Source organism: Canis aureus, chromosome 19, assembly GCF_053574225.1.
Source record: "Canis aureus isolate CA01 chromosome 19, VMU_Caureus_v.1.0, whole genome shotgun sequence".
In the NCBI taxonomy this organism is placed as follows: Eukaryota; Metazoa; Chordata; class Mammalia; order Carnivora; family Canidae; genus Canis; species Canis aureus.
In genome coordinates, this window is record NC_135629.1 from 29860976 (window position 1) to 29882958 (window position 21983).

General features: G+C 35.6%; 1 protein-coding gene and 1 long non-coding RNA gene across 7 annotated transcripts in view; one reads left to right on the top strand and one right to left on the bottom strand.

Annotated features, from left to right (window-relative positions):
• PTPRG (protein tyrosine phosphatase receptor type G) overlaps nt 1-21983 on the bottom strand; it is a 704516-nt gene that overhangs the window by 5545 nt on the left and 676988 nt on the right. For all 4 annotated transcript variants that reach the window (XM_077858250.1, XM_077858249.1, XM_077858251.1 and 1 more), the window contains 5 exons: nt 20311-20404; nt 19345-19421; nt 18726-18854; nt 15391-15537; nt 14544-14686 (listed from right to left, as the gene is read on the bottom strand). In XM_077858250.1, coding sequence (XP_077714376.1) covers nt 14544-14686; nt 15391-15537; nt 18726-18854; nt 19345-19421; nt 20311-20404 — 590 coding nt within the window. The remainder of the gene's footprint in view (nt 1-14543; nt 14687-15390; nt 15538-18725; nt 18855-19344; nt 19422-20310; nt 20405-21983) is intronic.
• The window catches only part of LOC144289815 (uncharacterized), a 35255-nt gene continuing 32493 nt past the window's right edge, over nt 19222-21983 (top strand). For 2 of the 3 annotated variants that reach the window (XR_013357786.1, XR_013357789.1), the window contains exon 1: nt 19222-19494. This is a non-coding gene — a long non-coding RNA (uncharacterized LOC144289815). Of the gene's footprint in view, nt 19495-21397; nt 21726-21983 lie in introns of those variants that run through there. The other variant, XR_013357791.1, reaches the window with a different exon arrangement.

The window sequence follows — 21983 nt, forward strand, 5'->3', positions numbered from 1 at the left end:
CATAAAGGTGACATTTGTTCATGAATGTAAAATCTCCCAGACTGACTTATCAGATGCTCAACATGATATCCCAGATGAAATGAGAGGTTCAAAATTAGACTGGGGATGGCTATAGAAGACATAAGGTTGAGGATGAGGTGGGTGACATAAAAGGAAAAAGAATATAAGAAACCTAACTACAAGCTACTGGACAAGTAGAGGTGGTGAAAGGATCTGAAAAAAATTTTTTAACCATCCCAAAAAGCTGAATTCCATTTCAAGTCACAAAATGTGACTTGAAATGGAATTATATGGCTCAAAGTACAATCTGAAAATTTTCAAAACGCATTTCATATTTGGTAATTATTTTTGGCACTGAAGTGGAACTGCCAGTTAAGAGTATCTTCAATAAAGTCTTGGAAAAATCTGGCACATACTCTTTCTCACACACACACGTGCGCGCGCACACACACACTTAGAAGGGTACACTTCTTCATCAGGCTGGGTTGGCAGCCCCATTTTTCCAAGGAACGTGGTGTATTAGTGATAAAACAAAGGGATTAAATGAATTGTTCCAGGTGGTGATGCTGGTAGAAATGAAACTAGCATTTGTATATATTGTACTTACTATTCTGTTAAAAACTATTACATGTACTGATGTTTTACATCTTTAATACAAAAAAAAAAAAAAAAAAAAGAAGGCCCTAATTTGAGAGGTAACCTATCTAGAGGTAAAACCTGCTCTGCATTTAGGTCTAGCCACCCAGAGGTGTCTATCAGTACATTTCAGGCCAGCTCATTACTTCATGTGCTGTATGCATACTGGATGTACTCTCTTCGTTGTAGATGGGCATTTATGTCGTTCATATCTTATGCACGCCAGCAGAAGTACCATGAGTAGGAGAACTAGATCACAGCTATGCCCATTTTTAGTTCTAAAGATACTGTGATATTTCTTTTAGTGGTTTTTACCTGTTATACATCTCCCAACATGAGAGTACTTGCTTTTCCTCATCATTTTAAAATCAAAATGCTTAAAAAAAAAAATCAAAATGCTCTGCTGATAGGTGGAAGATTGTTTCCTAATGTTGTTTAAAAAAATGTTGCATTTTCTCGATTACCAGAGGGGTTGAGAATCTTCTGTATTTATGGCTCATCTGTATTTATTCTTCTGAAATTGTTTATTAGTATACTTTGGCTATTTTTCTTCACTCTGTCTCTTTTATTTGTAGGATAGATTGTAAAATTTTTTTCCCCAGTCTCTACTTTCTCTTAACATTGTAGGTGTTTTTGTTAAACTGAAGTATGGTTTACACATAATCAAATTGATCATGTCTTATTTTTGGCTTTACTGGAATCTTGAGAATGCTTTTTCTTTTTCTTTTTCTTTTTTTTTTTAAGATTGATTTCATTTATTTGTTTATTCATGAGAGACAGAGAGAGGCAGAGACTTAGGCAGAGGGAGAAGCCAGCTCTTTGTGGGGAACCTGATGCGGGACTTGATCCTGTGATTCCAGGATCATGCCCTAAGCCAAAGGCAGACGCTGAACTACTGAGCCACCCAGGTGTCCCGAGAAGGCTTTTTCTAACCCAGCATTTTAAAAACATTCTCCTACATTTTTCTCTTTTTATTTTTTACATTTCATTGTTTAATTCATCTGAATCTTATTTTGATATAAGGTAAAGGTCTGATTTTAGTTATTTTTCCCATTAATAACTACTTTTTAAAATTGGATAGTCTCATCTTTTCTCATTGACATGAGCTTCCTTTGTATCATATACTAAATTCTCATATATGCAAGCCTATTTTTAACTCTCTGGCCCTTTAATCTAATTCCCATAAAGTTTTTTTTTTTTTAAGGTTGGTTGGTTTGTTTATTTATTTATTTATTTATTTATTTATTTATTTATTTATGAGAGAGAGAGAGAGAGAGAGAGGGAGGCAGAGACACAGGAGGAAGGAGAAGCAGGCTCCATGCCAGGAGCCTGACGTGGGACTTGATCCCGGGACTCCAGGATCGCGCCCTGGGCCAAAGGCAGGCGCCAAACTGCTGAGCCACCCAGGGATCCCCAAATTCCCATAAAGTTTTAATAAGTCTTGACATCTGAAAAAACAAGTTTCTACAGTAGTCTTGGCTGTCTTTACATTCATTGTTTCATTTTTCTTGTGTGCTTTAAACATATTTTCATTTTTGCTTGTATACTGATTCCTAATACTTCTAACTGCTCTATCCCTTCCCATTTCATATTAATTTTGAAGCTAGATTGTCAGTAAACACAGGCTTTTTGGGGATTTTGGTTAGCTTGTGCTGAATATATTTATTGGTTTGAGGAAACTAACATCTTTTTGAGTTTTTCTGTTCATGAACATGAGATCTTTTCTCCCTTTTTTCAGGTCTTTTGTAATTTTCAATTATATTTTATAGTTTTCTTTATTGTCTCTGCTAGTTTCATTTTAGGGTAATTTCTAGGTGCTTTAGAGTTTGTTACTCTTAAGCATGGCCTCTCTTTATGACATTTTGTGTAGTTTCAGTTGATATATAGGAAAGTTATTGATTTTCACATGGTGAACTTGTATCCAGCCATGCAGTTAAGCTCCTAATAATTTGTGGGTTCTCTAGGAAGTTGTGACATCTTTATCTACCAATAATATCAGTTTTGTCTCTTTTCAACTTTTATATTTCTTATATCTTTTGGTTTTATTACATTGGCTAGAATCAGTTCTGCATTCTAACAGGTATTTGCAAGGAGGTTCATATTGTTTTCTTTAATGGTAAAGCTTCTAAGTTTTTAATATTAAAGAAAAATCTTTGCTGTAGGCTTCTAATAAATAACATTTATCAAGTTAAAGAAGAGGCTTTTGACTTTCAGTTTGCTAAGAGTTTTCTTTTGAGGAGGGAGATCATTAGTGAGTGTGATTTTATTCTGCACTTTCCAACATCTATTGATTTTCTAAGAAATTCCTTTGACAATGTCCTGCATTCACTCGAGAGAATAGTGGTAACATTTACCCCCTCTACAGCTCTAGGGTAAATCTTACTTTTTCACTATACATAATTCTTTTAACCCAACACACTGGATTTTACTTGACAGTATTTTACTTAGACTTTTACACCCATAATCAAATAAGTAAGATTGCCCTATACTTTTCTATACTAGCTTTGTTTTTTGATTTTTTAAAAAAATCATGGTTACGTTAAATTTCCTCTATGCGTTACTGTCCAAGTATAGCCTGGTGTGAGGACTTGATGTGCCTTAACAGTTTGCGAACTCACCTGGTTATTCAGTTCTTAGTAAACACTAAGGTGTGTTACGTTCTTACTATGTGCCAGGCTCTCTTATTGGTATTTTACATGTACTAACAGGATATTCACAGTAATCCATTGGTATAACTATTGTTTATTATATATAATCAATTATTTATAAAATTTTAATTGTATATATAAATTATATATAAAATTATATAAACTATTGTTTATCAGATGAGTTTAATTTGAGCTGATACATGTTAATAGCCCAGAACAGAGGCTAGTACATACCATGTGTTCAATAAACACCATTTATTGTGCTTATTATCTAGACTTCAACATTTATTAGTATAAAGAATTTCAAATGTTTATTTTCTTTAATATATTTCTATTTTTAATCTTTTATTATTAGAAAATATCAAACGCATGCAAAAGCAGTCACCTTCGCATAGTCATTACTCATTTACAGTGGTTATGTGCTCATGACCAATTTTGTTTCACATCTACTTCCTCTCCCATATATACTTTGAAGCATATCCCAAGTAATTTATTCATTAATATTTTAGTATAAGAATTAAAAGATGAGGATTTTAAAAAATATGTAAACATTGTCACGCCTAGGCAAATTATCAAATATTTTTAATGTAACTACAGATAAATGGTAGGTCTTTTCCTTCCCAATGTTATTTTATGCCTTCCCTAATTTTTTCTTTACCATTTTCCAAAATTGTATGTTTTATGAGACTTTACTCATCCCTTTATTTAATCTATAGAAAATGTCAATCATTATTTCTTCTTCTTTAGTCTCTTTCTTAACATGGATTACCTCTCAGACATGTTAGAACTTACCCATCTAGCTTTTATAATGGAGTTTGATTTCACTTCTATTTTACTACTACTAGCCCATCTCTCGTTTTTCACATTTCTTAGACTCTCATTTGTTCCTGTTTAATAATACATGTTTCTGATTAAATATCGTAGTCTTCTGTTAAATTTCTGAGCATATGTTTTTAAATTCTCTTATAACTGCTCTAGTAACTGATTCACTGTATTTTTTTGTTCTTGATTTGATCATCAGGTTGGCTTCCCTCAGATTCTAAATTGTGTGAGTATACCTTCTTATTTTAGCATGACTAGTGTTTTTTTAAAAAGTCATCTGTATATTTATTTTTTTTTTCCAGTAGGATAATAATCTAACCTTTGCTAAATCTGTTATGGTGAAACTCTTAGACTCAGGGCCATTTATACCCCAACTTAATCTCTTTCTTAAAGCTATCCACAGTCATTCAGAGAGAAAAGTCAGGTATTTTGTATTTTATTATATAATGTGTACTCGCATGTAGTATTACTGTGGTCTTTCCTTGGATTGCCTCTCCCAGATTTTGCCACACTTAAATTAATAAATACCCAAATTAAAAGGAAGTACCTACACAGTAAGATTTCATACATGACTAGAAACTAAGTCAAATTAGTCAAATTCATAGATAATTTAAGTATCTTCTATATACCAAGCATTATAATGAAAGGATAAAGCCTGAAAAAATGAAGGCTATTCTCAGAAGTTTAGGAATTAAATAGGATTAAGGATGTCTGTTGAGTTTCATGGATTTGCACTTTAAACTACAAAGACTTGGTGAAAAAGTAATAGAAGTGATTTATAATCTAGATAAAACAAGAATAGTATATAAATACACTGACTTTGATAGTTTGCCTTTCTCAAAGTGTCCAGTGAGAGCAATATTTATTTAGTGCAATTAAATAAATGTATTTTCATCTTTCCGTGCCTATGTCTCAAAGAAATAAAAGTACTTTAAGTTCCTGACAGAGGTAATGTTTTAAAATGCTCTATGTTCATTTTAAAACATTGGGGTTCCTTGTATATATGCTTCTGCCCATTTAATGATACTTTTTACTCTTCCATCTAATTACAGTTATTCTACTTTTGCTTTTAAGAGGTTTTAAAAATCATAATCAAGAATGCAATCCAGGGACACCTGGGTGTTGTAGCAGTTGAGTGTCTGCCTTTGGCTCAGGGCGCGATCCTGGGTTCAGGGATCGAGTCCCACATTGGGCTCCCTGCGAGCAGCCTGCTTCTGTCTCTGCCTCTCTCTCATGAATAAATAAATAAAATCTTTTTTTTTTTTTTTTTTTTTTTAAGAATGCAATCCAGAGTTATAACCCTGTCACTACAAAGAAAGTGAAGTTTCCCTTTGAAATCATTAGGACAGGAAGGAAGACAGAATTAAGGCTTGAATATTCATCAATCCAGGGGAATAAAGGCAATACAAAAGCCTTCCACAAGACTTTAAGACATTAAAACTTTGGAAGTGAATGAGAAATTAAAGTAGGAAAAATGTAGTCTGGAGAAATGAAGATGAGGGCAGGAGGGCTTCCTGTGACAACCAGTGGGAGGCAGTGTTAAGCAGCAGGGCTAGATGATAGATTTGGATCTGACTGCAGCCAGGGACAGTGGCTTCCTGGGTTCAATCTGTGTATTATGGGAAGTCCTGCTCTTTGATGGGTCTCCTCCTCAGAAGAGTCCCACACTTAGTTTAATGCTGTCCTGCTGCCATCTATAAGTTATTATTTTTTTGTTGTGGTATAGTTAATATACAATATTATGTTTCAAGTGTATAAGCTAGTGATTTGACAAGTATATACATTATGAAATATTCACCAAGATAAGTATATTGGCCATACAACTTATTAAGCATTATTAACTATATTCTCTATGCTATCCTTTTCATCCCTATGATTTACTTATAACTTGAAGTTTAACTTATCCCCTTCACCAATTTTGCCCATCTCCCCACTACCCTCTGACAACCATAATTCTGTTTTTGTTTTTTTAGATTCCACATAGAAGTGAAATTATGTGGTATTTGTTTTTAAAGGACTTTCACTTAGCCTAATACCTTCCACCCATGTTGTAAATGGTGAGAGTTCCTTCCTTTTATGGCTGAGTAATATTCCATGGTATGATACACCATATCTTCTGTATCCTCTCATCTGTTTATGGACACTTAGGTTTCATCCATATTGTGGCTATTGTAAATAATGCTGCAATAAACATAGGGGTGCATGCATCTTTTTCAATCAGCACTTTTGTTTTCTTCTGATAAATAGCCAGAAGTGGAATTATTAGGATCACATGGCATTTCTATTTTTACTTTCCTGAGGAACCTCTGTACTGTTTTATGCAGTGGCTGCACTAATTTATATTCCCACAAACAGTGGACAAGGGTTCCCTTTTCTTTATAACTTTGCCAACACTTGTTACTTTCCCTTTTTATATTAGCCATTCTGACTGATGCGAGCTGACTTATCACTGTGGTTTTGCTTTGCTTCTCCCTGATGATTAGTGATACTGCACACCTTTCATGTGTCTGTTGGCCATCTTTGGATGTTTTCTTTGGAAAAAGGTTGATTCAGGTCCTCTGCCCACTTTTAATCAGGTTATTTGCATTTTTTATATTGAGTTTTATGAGTTCTTCATATATTTTGGATATTAGCTCCATATCAGATGTATCATTTGCTAATGTCTTCTCCCATTCAGTAGGCTGCCTTTTTTTGTTGCTTCCCTCAGTATGAAAAAGTTTTGTAATTTGATATAGTCTCAACTCTTTGTGTTTTTTTTCCCTTGCCTGAGAAGACAGATCCAGAAAAATGATGCTAAAGTGGATGTCTAAGACATCACTGCCGGTGTTTTCTTTTAGGACTTTTATGGGTTCAGGTCTCACATTTAGGTCTTTAATCCATTTTGAGTTTATTTTGTGTATAGTATAGGAAAGTGGTCCAGTTTTGTTTGTGTTTTTTTCTTTTACATGTAGCTGTCCAGTGTTCCCAGCACCAGTTATTGAAAAGACCGTCTTTTCCCCATTCTATATCACTGCCTTCTTTGTCATAGATTACTTGATCATATAAGCATGGGTTTATTTCTGGGCTCATTATTCTGTTCCAATGATCTAGGTTTCTATTTTTGTGCCAGTATTATGCTGTTTTGATAACTACAGCTTTGTAGTATAGTTTGAAATCAGGGACTATGATACCTCCAGCTTTATTCTTTCTCAAAACTGCTTTGGCTGTGAGTGGTATTTGTAGTTCCATACAAATTTTAGGATTCTTTATTCTAGCTCTGTGAAAAGTACTATTGGTATTTGGTAAGAATTGTATTGAATATGTAGGTCACTTTGGGTAGAATGGACATTTTTAATATTAACTGTTGAAATAAGCAAGGTATGTCTTTACATTTGTGTCATCTTCAGTCTCTTTCATCAGTGTCTTACAGTTTTCAGAGTGTAGGTCTTTCATCTTCTTGGTTAAGTTTATTCTTAGTTATTCTATTCTTTTTCATGTAATTATAAATGGGATTATGTTGTCTTCTGCCATTTTTTTATTATTGTATAGAAATGTGGCAGATTATATTGATTTTATTTCCTGCAACTTTACTAAATTCATTCATTCTATATGTAATATCACCTGCAAATAGTGACAGTTTTACCTCTTCCTTACCAACTGGATGCCTTTTATTACTTTTCTTGTCTGATTTTTGTGGCTAAGACTTATAGTACTTTGCTGAGTAAAAATGTTGAGAGTGGGTATCTTTTTCTTGTTCCTGATCTTAGAGGAAAAGTTTTTAGCTTATCGTCATTTAGTAGGATATTAGCTGTGTTTGTCATGTGGCCTTTATTCTATTTAGGTATGTTCCCTGAAAACCCCTTTTGTTGAGAGTTTTTATCATCATGAGTAGTTGTTGAATTTTGTCAAATGCTTTTCCTGAATCTATTGATAGAATATAATTTTTTTTTAAACTTTTATTTATTTATGATAGTCACACAGAGAGAGAGAGAGAGGCAGAGACACAGGCAGAGGGAGAAGCAGGCTCCATGCACCGGGAGCCCGATGTGGGACTCGATCCTGGGTCTCCAGGATCATGCCCTGGGCCAAAGGCAGGCGCTAAACCGCTGCGCCACCCAGGGATCCCAATTTTTATAGTGAAAGGGATTAAAGGGGAAAGGAGAGAAAATGAGTGGGAAATATCAGTAAGGGTGACAGAACATGAGAGACTTCTAACTCTGGGAAACAAACAAGGGGTAATGGAAGGGGAGGTGGGCGGGGGGACAGGGTGACTGGTGACAGGCACTGAGGGGGGCACCTGAGAGAGAGAGAGGCAAAGACACAGGCAGAGGGAGAAGCAGGCTCCAAGCAGGGAACCTGACATGGGACACGATCCTGGGTCTCCAGGATCATGCCCTGGGCTAAAGGTGGTGCTAAACCACTGGGCCACCCAGGCTGCCCTCTTCTAGATTTATATCTCACTTGCTGGCTTATAATTTTTAATAGTCTATTATAATCCTTTGTATTTCTTTGGACTTGGTTGTAACTTCTCTTTTATTTCTAATGTTATTTGAGTCTGCTTGCTTTCTTGAGGAGTCTGGTTAAAAGTTGCCCAGTTTTCAAAGAACCAGGTCTTGGTTTCATTGATCTTTTCTGTAGTTTATTTATAGTCTCCATTTATTTCCACTCTGATCTTTATTATTTCCTTCCTTCTACTAGATTTTGGTTTTGTTTGTTCTTTTTCTAGTTCCTTTAGGTTACTAGGTTAGATTGTTTGAGATTTTTCTTGTTTCCTGAGGTAGGCCTGTATTGCTATAAATTTCCTTCTTAGAACTGCTTTTGCTGCATCTCAAAAGATTTTGAACCTCAAAGATTTTGTGTTCCATTTTCATTTGCCTCTAGGTATTTTTTGATTTCCTCTTTGATTTCTTCATTAACTCATCTTCCATATGTTTGTCTTTTTCCAGTTTTTTTCTTATAGTTTCATACTGTTGTGGTCAGAAAAAAATGTTTGATGGGATTTCAGTCTTTTTAAATTTATGGAGACTTGTTTTATGGTTTAACATGTGATCTATCTTTGAGAATATTCCATACACTGTTGGAAAGAACGTGTATTCTGCTGTTCTGGATGGAATGTTCTGTATATATCTATTAAATCCACCTGGCCTAATGTGTTGTCCAAGGCCAATGTTTCTTTATTAATTTTCTGTCTGGATAACCTATTTTATTACCATCAGTTTCCCCCTTTATGTCTGTTAATATTTTTATATATTTAGGTGCTCCTATGTCGGAGCACTTAACAATTGTTATATCCCCTTGTTGGATTGATACTTTTATCATTATGTAATATCCTAATATCCTTATCTCATTACCTTCTTTGTTTTAAAGTCTATTTTGATATATATATATATATATTGCTACCTCAGCTTTTTTCATTTCCATTTGCATGGACTATCTTTTTCGAACCCTTCAACTTCTAGTCTGTATATGTATTTGGGGCTGAAGGGAGTCTCTTATAGGCAGCATCTGAACAGGGTTTTTTGTTTTTTAATACGTTCAGTCACCCTCTATCCTTTGATTGGAGCATTTAAACCACTTAAAATACTTATTGAGAGGCATGTACTTAATGTCATTTTGTTTATTGTTTTCTGGGTATTTTTGTAGTTCTGTGTTCTGCCTTCTCTTGCTCTCTTACCTGTGACTGATGACTTTCTTTAGTGTGATGTTTTGATTACTTTCTCTTTATTTTTGTGTATCTATTCTAGGTTTTGGGTTTATGGTTTCTGTAAGGTTCACATATAACATCCTAAGTATATAAGTCTATTTTAAGTTAGTGGTTGCTAAAGTTCAAACATCTTACTTATACCCCTCTACATTTTATGTATATGATGTCCTATTGTACATCTTTTTATTTTTATTTTTATTTTTATTTTTATTTTTTTTGTGTGTACATCTTTTTATTTTGTAATTCTTTATACATAATTTTCATTGCTTTTGTCTTTTAACCTTTATACTAGTTTTATGATCTACTTCCTTTGTTATATATATATATGTTTTTACCAGTGAAATTTTCTTCTACTTACAGCCTTTGCTTTTCCACCTAAAGAGTTGTCTTTAGCATTTATTTTAAGGCCGGATTAGTGTTGAGTAACTCTTAATTTTTGTTTGGTAAACTATTCTTTGATTCTGAATGTTAACTGGATACAGTATTCTTGGTTGTGAGTTTTTTCCTTTCTACACTTTGAATACATCATGTCACTTCCCTTCTGGCCTGCAAGTTTCTGCTGAAAAATCAGATGATAGCCTTATGGGGCTTCCTAAGTAACCTGTCTTTTCTCTTTTAAGGTTCTATCTATCTGAGCAGCCTGGGTAGCTCAGCGGTTTAGTGCTGCCTTCAGCCCAGGGTGTGATCCTGGAGACCCAGGATCATGTCCCACATCGGGCTCCCTGCATGGAGCCTGCTTCTCCCTCTGCCTGTGTCTCTGCCTCTCTCTCTCTGTTTCTCATGAATAAATAAAAATCTAAAAAAAAAAAAAAATTCTATCTTTGTAATTATTATGTGTCTTGTTGTGGACTTCCCTTGGTTCATCTTGTTTGTGGTTTCTGCTTCCTGTACTTGGATGTTTGTTTCCTTCCCCAGGTTAGGGAAGTTTTCTGCACCTTCTGCTTCCTCTTCTCCTTCTGGGACCCCTATAATGGGAATGTTAGCATATGTGCACATGCTGTAATTCCCTCTAGAGTATTTTTTCATTTTAGTTACTGGTTCTTTTTTTGTATTTTCTATTACTTTGTTGAGGTTCTGAGTTCATCCACTCTTCTCTCAAGTCTGGTGAGCATCTGGACTCTTTATCTGGACATTCTTAATTTTTGAACAAGAGTTCCCGTATTTTCATTTTACATGGGACCCCACATATTATGTTAGCTGGTTCTGGTTCTGATTACTTGCTATTTGTGTAGCAAATAGTACAGGCTCTATTAGCTTCACACTGCCCATTTTCTCATATGTTAAGAAGGGATCCTAAAATTACCCTCCTAGTGTGGTAATATTGAGGTTCAAATGAAAAACAGAATTAGGTTATTTGTGGGTGTCTTTGTAGCAGTTATACAGAAAGAAGTCCATACATTTCTGTACCTCTTATGGCTTATCTCAGGACTAAATGAAAAGAAAATGTTCCTCAAAAAGCTTCTGCTTATTTGGGCTATATCTATCAATATACTATATCAAAAACTGGAACTGAGAAAACATTAAACACAAGACCATGTAGGCACACATTATGATAGCCATCAGAGTGAGAATGAACAAGGCAAACGGTATCTTTGCATTATTATGAAAATAGTTTTTTTTTTGTTGTTGTTGTTGTTGTTGTTTTAATAGTTTTGACCTTTGAAATCCCTGCCTCCTTCCCAATCAGCAGTCCTCAGATAGTACTTTGAGAATTGTTAATGGAATTAGCTTGCTTGCTAGGAGATTTAAAAAGGTGATAGATATATCTCCAAAGTGAGTAACATTAAATATTTGCACAAGAAACTGTTCTTCTGTGAGTGAACATCTAATCTGTAGTCTCATGAGACTGTAAAAAACCGTGCTTATGTTCCAAACTTCTTCTGTAGGCTCTGCTTAAACAATTTGACAGTAATGTTATAGATCTGCCTCTGAACAAAACTGTCTTGAATATAGGATGCTGTGAATAAAGCAGTTTGCCTTTAAGCTGTGCTTCTCCTCAAATAGAATCAGCTTACTTTTGAGTGTGGAATTTTATCCTTAGATCATTTATCTAGAAACTTCATCCATCTGGCACACAGCTGAGAACCCTAAAAGAAGGTGTTAAGAGATCTCTGTAAAGACCAAATACCAAATTTGTCCACTCAAAGTTCAACTCTTTGACTTAAATGCAAGCAGTCAGGCCTTCTCTTTTCTACTTTTGAGTAGGCAAAGACAGTAAACAAAATGTAAGGCACAAGGCTCTCTGGAGAAAGTTCATATTAAGGATATTGTACATATCCTTAATTTGCAGGTCAGTTTGAAGCACAGTAGCCACTACGTGTCAGGCACTGACTTCACCCAATGGAGACTGGGACAAATAAGTTACCTTTGCTGGTCTCAGCGATGTGGGGTAATAGTCTTGTGAACAAGTAGTTGCAATAGGATGTGCTACACAAGAACAGCATTGGTAAGAATGTGATGTTTGTTAGGGATTTTACATGATTACCTTTGGGATGAGTTAGGAACCGTTTCAAAGAGAGGGACTTTTAAAGTGTCTGTTGACCGAAAAAACCCTCAAAGGAAATAGTTTTTCCAGGGGCAAGGTGCCCTGCAGGAAATAATTCAATGAAGGACTGTTTTGACCAGATTGTAAAGGAATTTGGAAAGTGTACATCAATAAGACTCAGAGCCAGTTAGATGTGGAGGTGAGGGGGCATACCAAGAGGACTTTCCTATGTTTCTGGTTTGCACAACTCAGTGGCTGAGGCAGGCTGGGAAAATGAGGAGCTTGGTTTTAGACGTGTTAAATTTTGAGGTATTTGTAGGCTACCAGGAAGGGATATTTAGAAGTGCAAAAAGTAGGTAAGATGGAAACTGAAAACTAACTGGTGTTCAGAATATTGCACTACAGCTAGCAGCTGTTTAAAAATTTCAAATTTGCTTGAGTAATGTGGAAAAGTAATTTCTACAGAATTGCTTATCTCCCAAAGAGTGGATAAAGGAAGGAACACGTTTCTTCAGGTGGCTTTTAATCCAGCTCACTATGTGGGCATGTGCTGATCTAGTTCAGAATTAATTTGCTCTTTTCTTTTGTAGGCTTAAGAACAAGCTACATTTGATTAATTTCAGAGGTGACATATTCAGCATGTGGCATAAAATAATCACTGAATGAGACAATATACCCCCAAATTGAATATAGACAAATGAATCAAATAGTTCTTTTAAATAGTTTAACAAGTTGCTAGTTTTTTCTTTCTCACTTCCCTTACCATGAAATATAAGTTTAACTGCACTACTGAATTGAAGACAAAATGCCAGTAAAATCAGTCACAGAACTGGACAGCAGCATTAGAATTCAGTCTGAATTGGTAGAAGCTGGCAAAGCACAGAGGTATTTGAATAGCTAATACAGATTAGTGGGGAAAAAAACTCTAGAAGCAGTCCTAACTGTATACTATAACTGCATACCCCAAATTTTCGTAGAGCAGTAACAATTATTTTGATGCTGCCTATGCTATTTAAACACTGGGGCAGTTTTAATGTTTCTAGGCATCTTAGAGTATTTAACTAAAGCTAATCTTAATCTAATTAAGAGTCGGGTCAACATTTTGAAATAGTCGTTATTTCCTTAAAAAAGAACATAAAATTCTTTGGAAGCAGCCAACAATATGTCCATCTTCAAGTACAAGGGAACTGAGATTTGAGGTTACAGGTACTGAGTCAGTGTTCACTTCATGCAGCATTAGTTCAGAAAAAAATGAAAGACTTAACAATAAACTTTACTTTCAAATTGATTAATATCTATGCTTCCAGAGTAGTTGCTAATTTAATGAACATATGGATGCACTGAGAATTTGCTGACCAAAGGAGCTACCTTGGAAGTAAAACAAAAATGAGGTTATAGGGGGTGCCTGGGTAGCTCAGTTTGTTGAGCATCTGACTCTTGGTTGAAGTCATGGTCACAAGGTTATGGGATGGAGCCCCGAGTCAGGCTGTGCTCAGTGCAGAGTCTGCTTGAGATTCTTTTTCTCCCTCTGCTCTTCCCCTCACTCATGCATATGCCCTCTCAAATAAGTAAATCTTGAAAAAAAGAAAAATGAGGATCTATAATCAGTGTCATATTAGCTAAAGGCTTGTGAGATTCTAAGCAATCTGGGATTACACAACTGATTTATAGGTCAATCCCAGCCATGAAGTTTGTATTATATCGTCTAAATACCATAAAGTTTACCTATGATTCTTTCCCTCTTACTAGAGAGGCAGGTGTCTAGGTTTGAATACCATGTGGATGCTTAGAGGCAAATTATTCTCTGAGTCATTCTTTAAACTTCAAAACACATTGTAAACTCTAGATTAATCATTAATAGTAACTTTCTCGCTCCTAATCAATTAAACCATATTTAAAAAGTTTTTTCTTTAATAAGTGTTGGCTGAAATTCACTGTAAGGATTAAAAATAATTAATATAAATAGTTAATTAATAATTAAATTCTCTGCTTACTTATTGTTTTTAAAACATAAAACCTCAGAAAGCTTGCCAAGTCTAGTTTTGTAGCTGGTATAGTGCTTTCACCTTTCTAGAACCTACCCTCCAGGAATATCTGGAGCCTTGGGAAGGTCTGACACATTAAAATGCAAACACATCTGCAATGGGCACCTATACACATTGGTAACACAGAAAGGCCACAAGCGAGAGAGTCTGTCTTCCCCTTCCACTCCCTTAGCAATTCAACAAGAAAAATATTTGAATTTTAAAATTAAGAAATAGATACATACTCATCATGAACAATGGTGGGGCCATCCCTTGTTAAGGCCTCTTCCTTGATGACATTGATAAGTTCAAAAGTACTGCTGATGGGGGCATCTGGGTTAGGCCATTTGGGACACTGGAAGTGCCGAACTTCTAGGACGTAGTCATCCTATAACCAATACAACAAGTCACAGCCCATCCTTTATTTCCTTATTCCTGTAATCTGGTGACTAGAACTCGCTCCTGAGAAAGTATGTATTAGAGATAACTGAAGAATGACAGACTGGGGCTGATAAAAAGAAAAATGCTAAATACTAGGGAGGAGTGCTTGTCCTTAAAAAATGACCAAGTCATGATGGTGGAATCCTGTTTTGTTCAGGGGACAATACAATCTTAAGTGACAATAAATTATAAGAGACTTAATATCCTATTCTGTCTTATCTATAAATTTAAAGGAAAAAAGACAAAGGGTTAGAGCATCTAAATTATTAATATAAGATAGCTTCTGTCTTTTCCACCCCATTTTCAAGATGTCATTTACTAAAAAAAAAGTCTATTATCTTCTGTAACACATTGCAAGCTTTACATTTCTGGTGGCAAAGAGAATATTGAGCTCTAGTATATTGTTTTCATAATTAGGTCAACAGACCTATTTGTATGCATGCTCAATAAGAGGAACTGTTACATTTCACCTACCCAGCTGGAAAAAGCAAATATTTGAAGGAAGGAAAAAGGGAAGTGTACATATTTAAAATTAAGTCATACTCAAATGCTTAGGCCTGTCTCGAGGGTGGCAAGTGACTTTATTATTACTTAGAAAGACGATGCGGGGCCCATGTATGGCTGTTAATGAGGAATGGAGGTTTAAGTTACCTGTGTAGCTTCAAGGATAAAGTCATGGATGATAATTTGTTCTTCATTAGAGAGGCACAGTCTGTCTTTGCTGATAAGGGTGACGGTAAAGGCCTCACAGTTCATGGATTCTTCTCGACTTGGCCAGTATACAAACTCATCTTCTGCCTATGGGAACCCCCCAAAGAAAAAAATTCCTCTGCAGTGCTGTCAAACATTTGCTTTTGAATTTTCTTGCAAATTGATATATCACGTGTGCTATCTCCCATACCTCCCGAGTCACCATCTAATCATGCCAAGTTCAGTGGTGATTCTAAAATATCCTTGATAATAACCATTTCCTAACACTTTCCACCTAGGTCACTGTAGCAAACAAAATTGCTCCCTCTAGAGGTGATATATTAAAATTAAATGATCTAGAGCCTACCTTTTTTTTTTTTTTTTTTTTTTTCTATGATAGATTACAGAATATTTCTCCACTGGAGTTAGTGTATTATTTCACAATTGCTTAAGCAACCAAGACATCCTAGTTTTTACTTCCTATGGATTATGAAAACAGTTCTACAGTTGATTATTAGCAGTTTGCCAAGGAGTTTCATCATTATTTAATTTTTACAATCTGCTAGTGAGGTAAGGCATTTTTATCATGTGTCCTACAGGGGAGGACATCAAGACTCAGAGAAGTCCATTAAGTTGTCTCAAATCACACTGCTACTAAATGGTAAACAGCAGAACCTGTCTAGAAAGAGGTTATGCATAAATAAGCTTATGTTGGCACGAAGTACAAAGTACTCTTTCAAAGAAAAGTTAATCTATCCATGTTAGGTTTCAAAAGGAGATTAACACAGAAAAAGTCTTTCAGCCTTGAATCAGGCAAGCTTTAAATGTTCATCTATTTTAGGATTAAAAATAAATATTCAGGCGTGGTACTTGAATTCCATCCCTGAAAACTGTAGAGGCCTAAGAAAAAGTTAAGGGGTACATAGGTTGGAGACTGTGTGATAAATACGATGATCAGAGTAAGACCCCTGACCTCCACTGCCATGTCTCTTTTTCTAAGCAGTTCAAATGGCACACTTTGCCTGGCATGTCTATATTTCTATGGGCATTTTCCTGAAAATGCTTAGATACTACTAGTGAAGTCAGAAATAATTCTGAATAATGTTCAAAACAAAGAAGGTTTTGTTTAATCTTACATTGTTGCATCAGAAATGAGCCAACAGTCCAATAAGACTTATCACCCTTTCAAGTTTCAATATAGCTTATTGCCAAGTACATTTTTATTTTTAAAGCTCAGCATAAGGGGAAACAGATTAGCAATTGGGTTTAGTCTATACAAAAGAAGTCTGTAACTGTCAGGGGTTTTAATACATTTTGTCCAAGGAAATGGAAGTCAGACCCTTTTAACATATTAAAAATGTAAGGCAATAATGAATAGAGCCTATAAATTTAATCAATACGCAGAGATTAATAAGCATAGTATTTAGGATTGGATGTGATCCTGAATAAACTGATCTAGGCCTTAAATTCCGTATCTGAAAAGTGAGAATAACATTATGTACCTCTAAGAAATTTGTAAATTATCAAATTGGCCTGACTGGCAAAGGAATTTTAATAAAAATGGAAGAAAGGCAAAAAAAACCCTAAAAACAAAAACACCCTCAAAAAACCCTTCTGAATACAGATAGCAAACTAGGGAATAACAGATTATCTTCAAAGACTATGAAAAATACATGCTGCTCCTTAATTCAGCAGGAGCTCTGGTCTCGTGGTTATTCTGCTTACAAATATATTTGTAGAGTAAAGATGCTTGTATCTATAAAAGTGCTTTCTGAGCTCAGAACCAGTGACTTGGGGCTAGTCACAGAATCATGGTCTTGTAAAGTTATAACAGTGATAAATAAGAAAGCAAATAAAAAGAATCTACATTTTTAGGAAAACGATGCATTCACAAATCTTTCGACCCCGGAGCTAGGGATACAGACATGCAGGGTTGTAGCCAGGTCTCCCTTAGCCCAGGACATGGAAGTGATTTGTTCCAGGGCAGTTCACTGTCCTCACTGTCTGTGGAACATGTACGGACTCAGGTGGTCCAGCCTCCCCACTACAAATGAGCCTGTGGGTAGATACTTTGGTGACTGTCCTGTGTTAAGTGACAATAACAAAATACTGACTCATCCAACAAATGAACGTTTTAACAACCCTAAATGCCTCCAATTTCCACATGCCAAACAGAATAGACCCCTATTGCCAGCTAATTTGAAAATTTACACTCCAGTTTTTAGCTAAGATTCTCAATTTTGTTGCCATTCTATCATACAGAAGCAGTCTTGGTATTCTGAAGCTGGAGCAAAATGCGACAAAGTGAAGAAGTTCCTACTGACTGGGCACACAGTCAAATGCATGTCATCAAGACTAGGGGTTCAATCACAGGCTGTTCTTTCTTGATTAAAAAATTCACTAATCTGATACTTCTAGAAGCAGCTCCTCATTGTTTTTTTCTTTTTATTTTGTGGGCTTACATGTCCACGTAATAACTTCTGAACACTCAACTAATTCTGAAACTTAAGCTTATCTTGATAAATTCATTCACCATTCTTTTATATAGTCTTGAGACCACAGCAGGGAAGGACTCAAGGGAGGAGAGAAAGGGACTGTAGCTGTCAAGGTCTTAGAAGCACCTTTAAATTGGAACAAAATAGTTTTTCTGTATCTCCTTCCCTGTAATGGATCTACTTTGCCTATAAAATGGGGGAGAAATAATGATACTTAATTAGCACTTTTGATATAAATTTTTGGGGAGGGTAGGAAAACCCTTCTATGACGTGCAGTGGGACAAACAGCATAGCAAAGGGATTAAAAGACAGGTCACTCAAGTTCAAATCCTGCCTCCAGTTATTTGTGTATGCATTTAGGCAAGTTACTTCCCTCAATTTTCTTAGGGGTTCCATGAGATAACAGTACCTGTGTTATAAAGGGGTAGAGAGGACTAAAGCATCTTAATACATGTAAACACGGTTATGTACTCAAATGTTAGCTGCTATTTTGTTTTTCACATGTGACATACAGCAACTGAGAGGTCACATTTAGGTCATATTAATGAGGATACTAAAAGGACCTGTTCCAAAACCTTCTACTGCCCTGCCATGTATAGCATCAGAGAATCAACTAATGGAACTGACAGGGACAGTAACTGTTAAGAATACAAAAGGAATCTGTTCAGACCTGAAGATGAGAGAAGTCTAGATGCCCTCCCTAGCACATACAGACAGTGGAGCCCTGTGCTGAGGTATCAAAATGATTTATGCTTATGGCCTCACAGGCTCATTAATATATAGCAGATGTGCTTTGCTTACCAAGCTCTGGTTGTCTGGCAGCATGACAATGATCTGTGCATTATGATCCCAAATCATTCGCCAGAAATCTTTCGTAGTATGTGGCAGAGGATGCTGGGTTATAATAAATTCATTGCTCCTATAATAGCCCTTCAGTTAGGAAGATGGAAAATCAGCAGTTACAAACATTTTATTCTGACATCGTGGTAGTAAAATATGTTCATGAAATAAGACAGCATTGTTTTGACCACACTAAAACAATTGAAAAAGGCAGTCAGTACATTTGGCTATTTTTTAGATGTATATGTTAACACGTGTAGATAATTTTCTTTCCACGTACAATTCCCTTCTAGTTACCCCTGCTGTTTTTACTTAACAGCAATTTCTGCATTTATTCAAACACTAGATGGGTGAAATTAACAATGAAATTAATTCCTTAGCACACAGTTTTCTTAAAGTATTTTTGTACCCCCACCGGTAAGAAGTCTTTTGTTAGAGGTCACCAGATATAGAAATCTAATTTTTATACTACACATCGAGAAATTATTTGAAAAATGAAATCAGCCACATAGGTGGTTATCTGCTCTTTAGCACCTTTTAGTTTAATTGAATTTATTTATAATTAACTGTTGACTCTCACCATGATATAAGAAGCATTAATGTAATCTGTTCCTTTCATTCCAGGCAACGGTGCGAGACCCACTCGAGCACGCTCAGCTATCATATGGAAAACAACAAAAACACCACATTTGCCTTATTAGAACCAATACTGCTTTCTGAGATTCACTTGGTGAGTAATCTACTTCCCTGGCTCCTCTTTCATTTTAAAACTTACCTATATTTTTTAACTAAGCTAAAGCGTCAGCTAAGGCAGAATGTAAATGGAATTCTACTGCACATTCCCAGAAGGATAGAGGCGTTAGAGGAATAAAATCTTACTGTGAGAGGGGTTTTCACAGCAAATCACAAAGAGAACACTCTGTGCAGAGATGACAGAGGATTTCAGATAATTTTTGGCCCTGGTTTGATATTCTTACAATTATACCAACACATTGTACTTCTGCTCTTTTGCCATTCCCTTATCCATATTTTTCATATGTTTAGGAAACAATGGCCTTTGTCAGTAGAGATAATCTCTCCAATGACCACCAATGCTTGTGTCTGTAGCACACCCACCGTATCCTCTGCTGGGTCCTGAGTTATTTATACAAAGGTCCCCACCCACCCACAGTGCCTTGATCTCAATAGCCAAAATAATGTAATAATGCATTCCAGTTGTACAGATTAACCTGAGACTCTCAAGTTTTCTGGGAGTATTAGTGCCACAGTGATAATGGCTTTACTTTTTTTTTTTTTTTTTTAGTTCAAATGTAGAAGTACCATAATTCTTGCATTTTGAGGTGAACGGAAGCTAGACTTCATGTCACACTGATGCAGCAATTTGCTGGCACTGACAGGCACCCTTCCTAGTTTGATCAAACTGCCTTAATTTTCCTGGCATAACTATTCCCCTTGGTAGTAGCTGCCTCTTTACATAATACATTAAATTCAATGGAAAAATACTAACACACTCAACCACCAAGTCAAACTGATTTTAAGATCTTACATGGCACAACTGAAGAGTTTCGGTTCTTTTCTTTGTTACACTCTTTCTGAGCACTAAAGCATTCCACATACTTGGCATTACATTGTGTAACCAGCTGAAAGAAAAGCAACATTTTAGCTTTCATTCAAAGGTGTATCTGTGGACATATTAGCTACCCTTATTGTGATAATCATTGTGTAATATATGCAAGCATCAAGTCTTTACTTTCTACACCTTAAATTTATACAATGTTATATAACAGTTACATCTCAGTAAACCTGGGAAACAAGAGGACAGAGTTATAATTGATAGCATTTGCTTGATGATATGGCAAAAAAAGGCTATCAATAATCGGATTTCTGGGGCACCTGGGTGCCTCATTCAGTTAAGCATCTGCCTTTGGCTCAGGTCATGATCCCAGGGTCCTGTGACTGAGTCCCACACTGGGCTCCCTGGTCAGCAAGAAGTCTGCTCCTCCCTCTGCTTGTACTCTATTGTGTGTGCTTTCTCTCTCTCTTTCTCTCCTAAATAAACAAACAAACAATCTTCCCCAAAAATCGGATTAGTGAAGAGCAAAAACATTTTTCTATCCTGAAGAATATACTTTTGTGTTTCAGTAGTGGTCACATATATGCTTGTCCTATTTCTACTATCAGGCCATAGGCTTCTGGTAACAGGTTCAATGTGGGCAGTAGGTATTTATTGAATTGATCTGGATTTTTGGGTTGAAAATGTCACACTTTTGGAATCGGTCTTCTGTAATTTCTCACAGGCATGAGATTCAGGTGGGTCTATACTAGAAAAAACTGTTTTATGATCCTAAGAGCTAATCCTGTTTCTTGAACTTAACTTCCTAGATTCTCAGGACATTTCTGTTGAACTAAACTAACATTGTTCTAATGTCATGATAAGTAGACCAGTAGTTGGTTACTCTTCCTGTTCTTACGTAGCTTGGTGGAACACTATGGTCAATCTTCTGGCGTTTTTTTTAGGGGGTAAGGGTCCATCTTAACATAAGGAAATGACCTCCAAATGCTTCCATTCTACTGTCCAGGGTCCTGGGTGTAGTTTTCAAGTTTCTAATTCTCATTTTTTCTTTCTACTTAAGTTCTTGAAGTGGTTAGTACCTACAAAAGAACCAATTACCTAGTTTCCAGTGGAATGAAGAGATCTCTTTAAAGAAATTCATCAAAGTATGTGGAAACAAATATCGCAGAAATAAAAGAGGTAGGACTTAAAAAAAATTAAGTACCATAATTTCTTAAGAATTAATTTTAAACATTTAAAATGAGATTCAATGTCCTCATTATTAATTACCTCAAATGGTTTTTCTAATAGTTAGGATGCTAGGAAAAGAGAGCTAGAAACTTAAGATTGTTATGGAATGAAAAATAGATTCCACTCCATTTGCTTGGCAGTCTCATGTATTCAAATGATGGTTTTAGAATCTACGGCAAGTTTTACCATGAAAACTACAACTGCACAGATTCACCTCATTCTTTTTATCTTGATACAAAATGAAAAATTACATGTAGAATAACACAAAAAAATTTAAAAGACTAATGAGAGACTAATAAGAAAGTACTTAGTAATTAGAGGGACAGTGCTTAAAAGTAGAATAAAAGATTGCACTCTTAATGATCTTAATTGCTCTAATGTCCTTATAATCTTTTTTTTTTTGTCTTTCCCTCAGT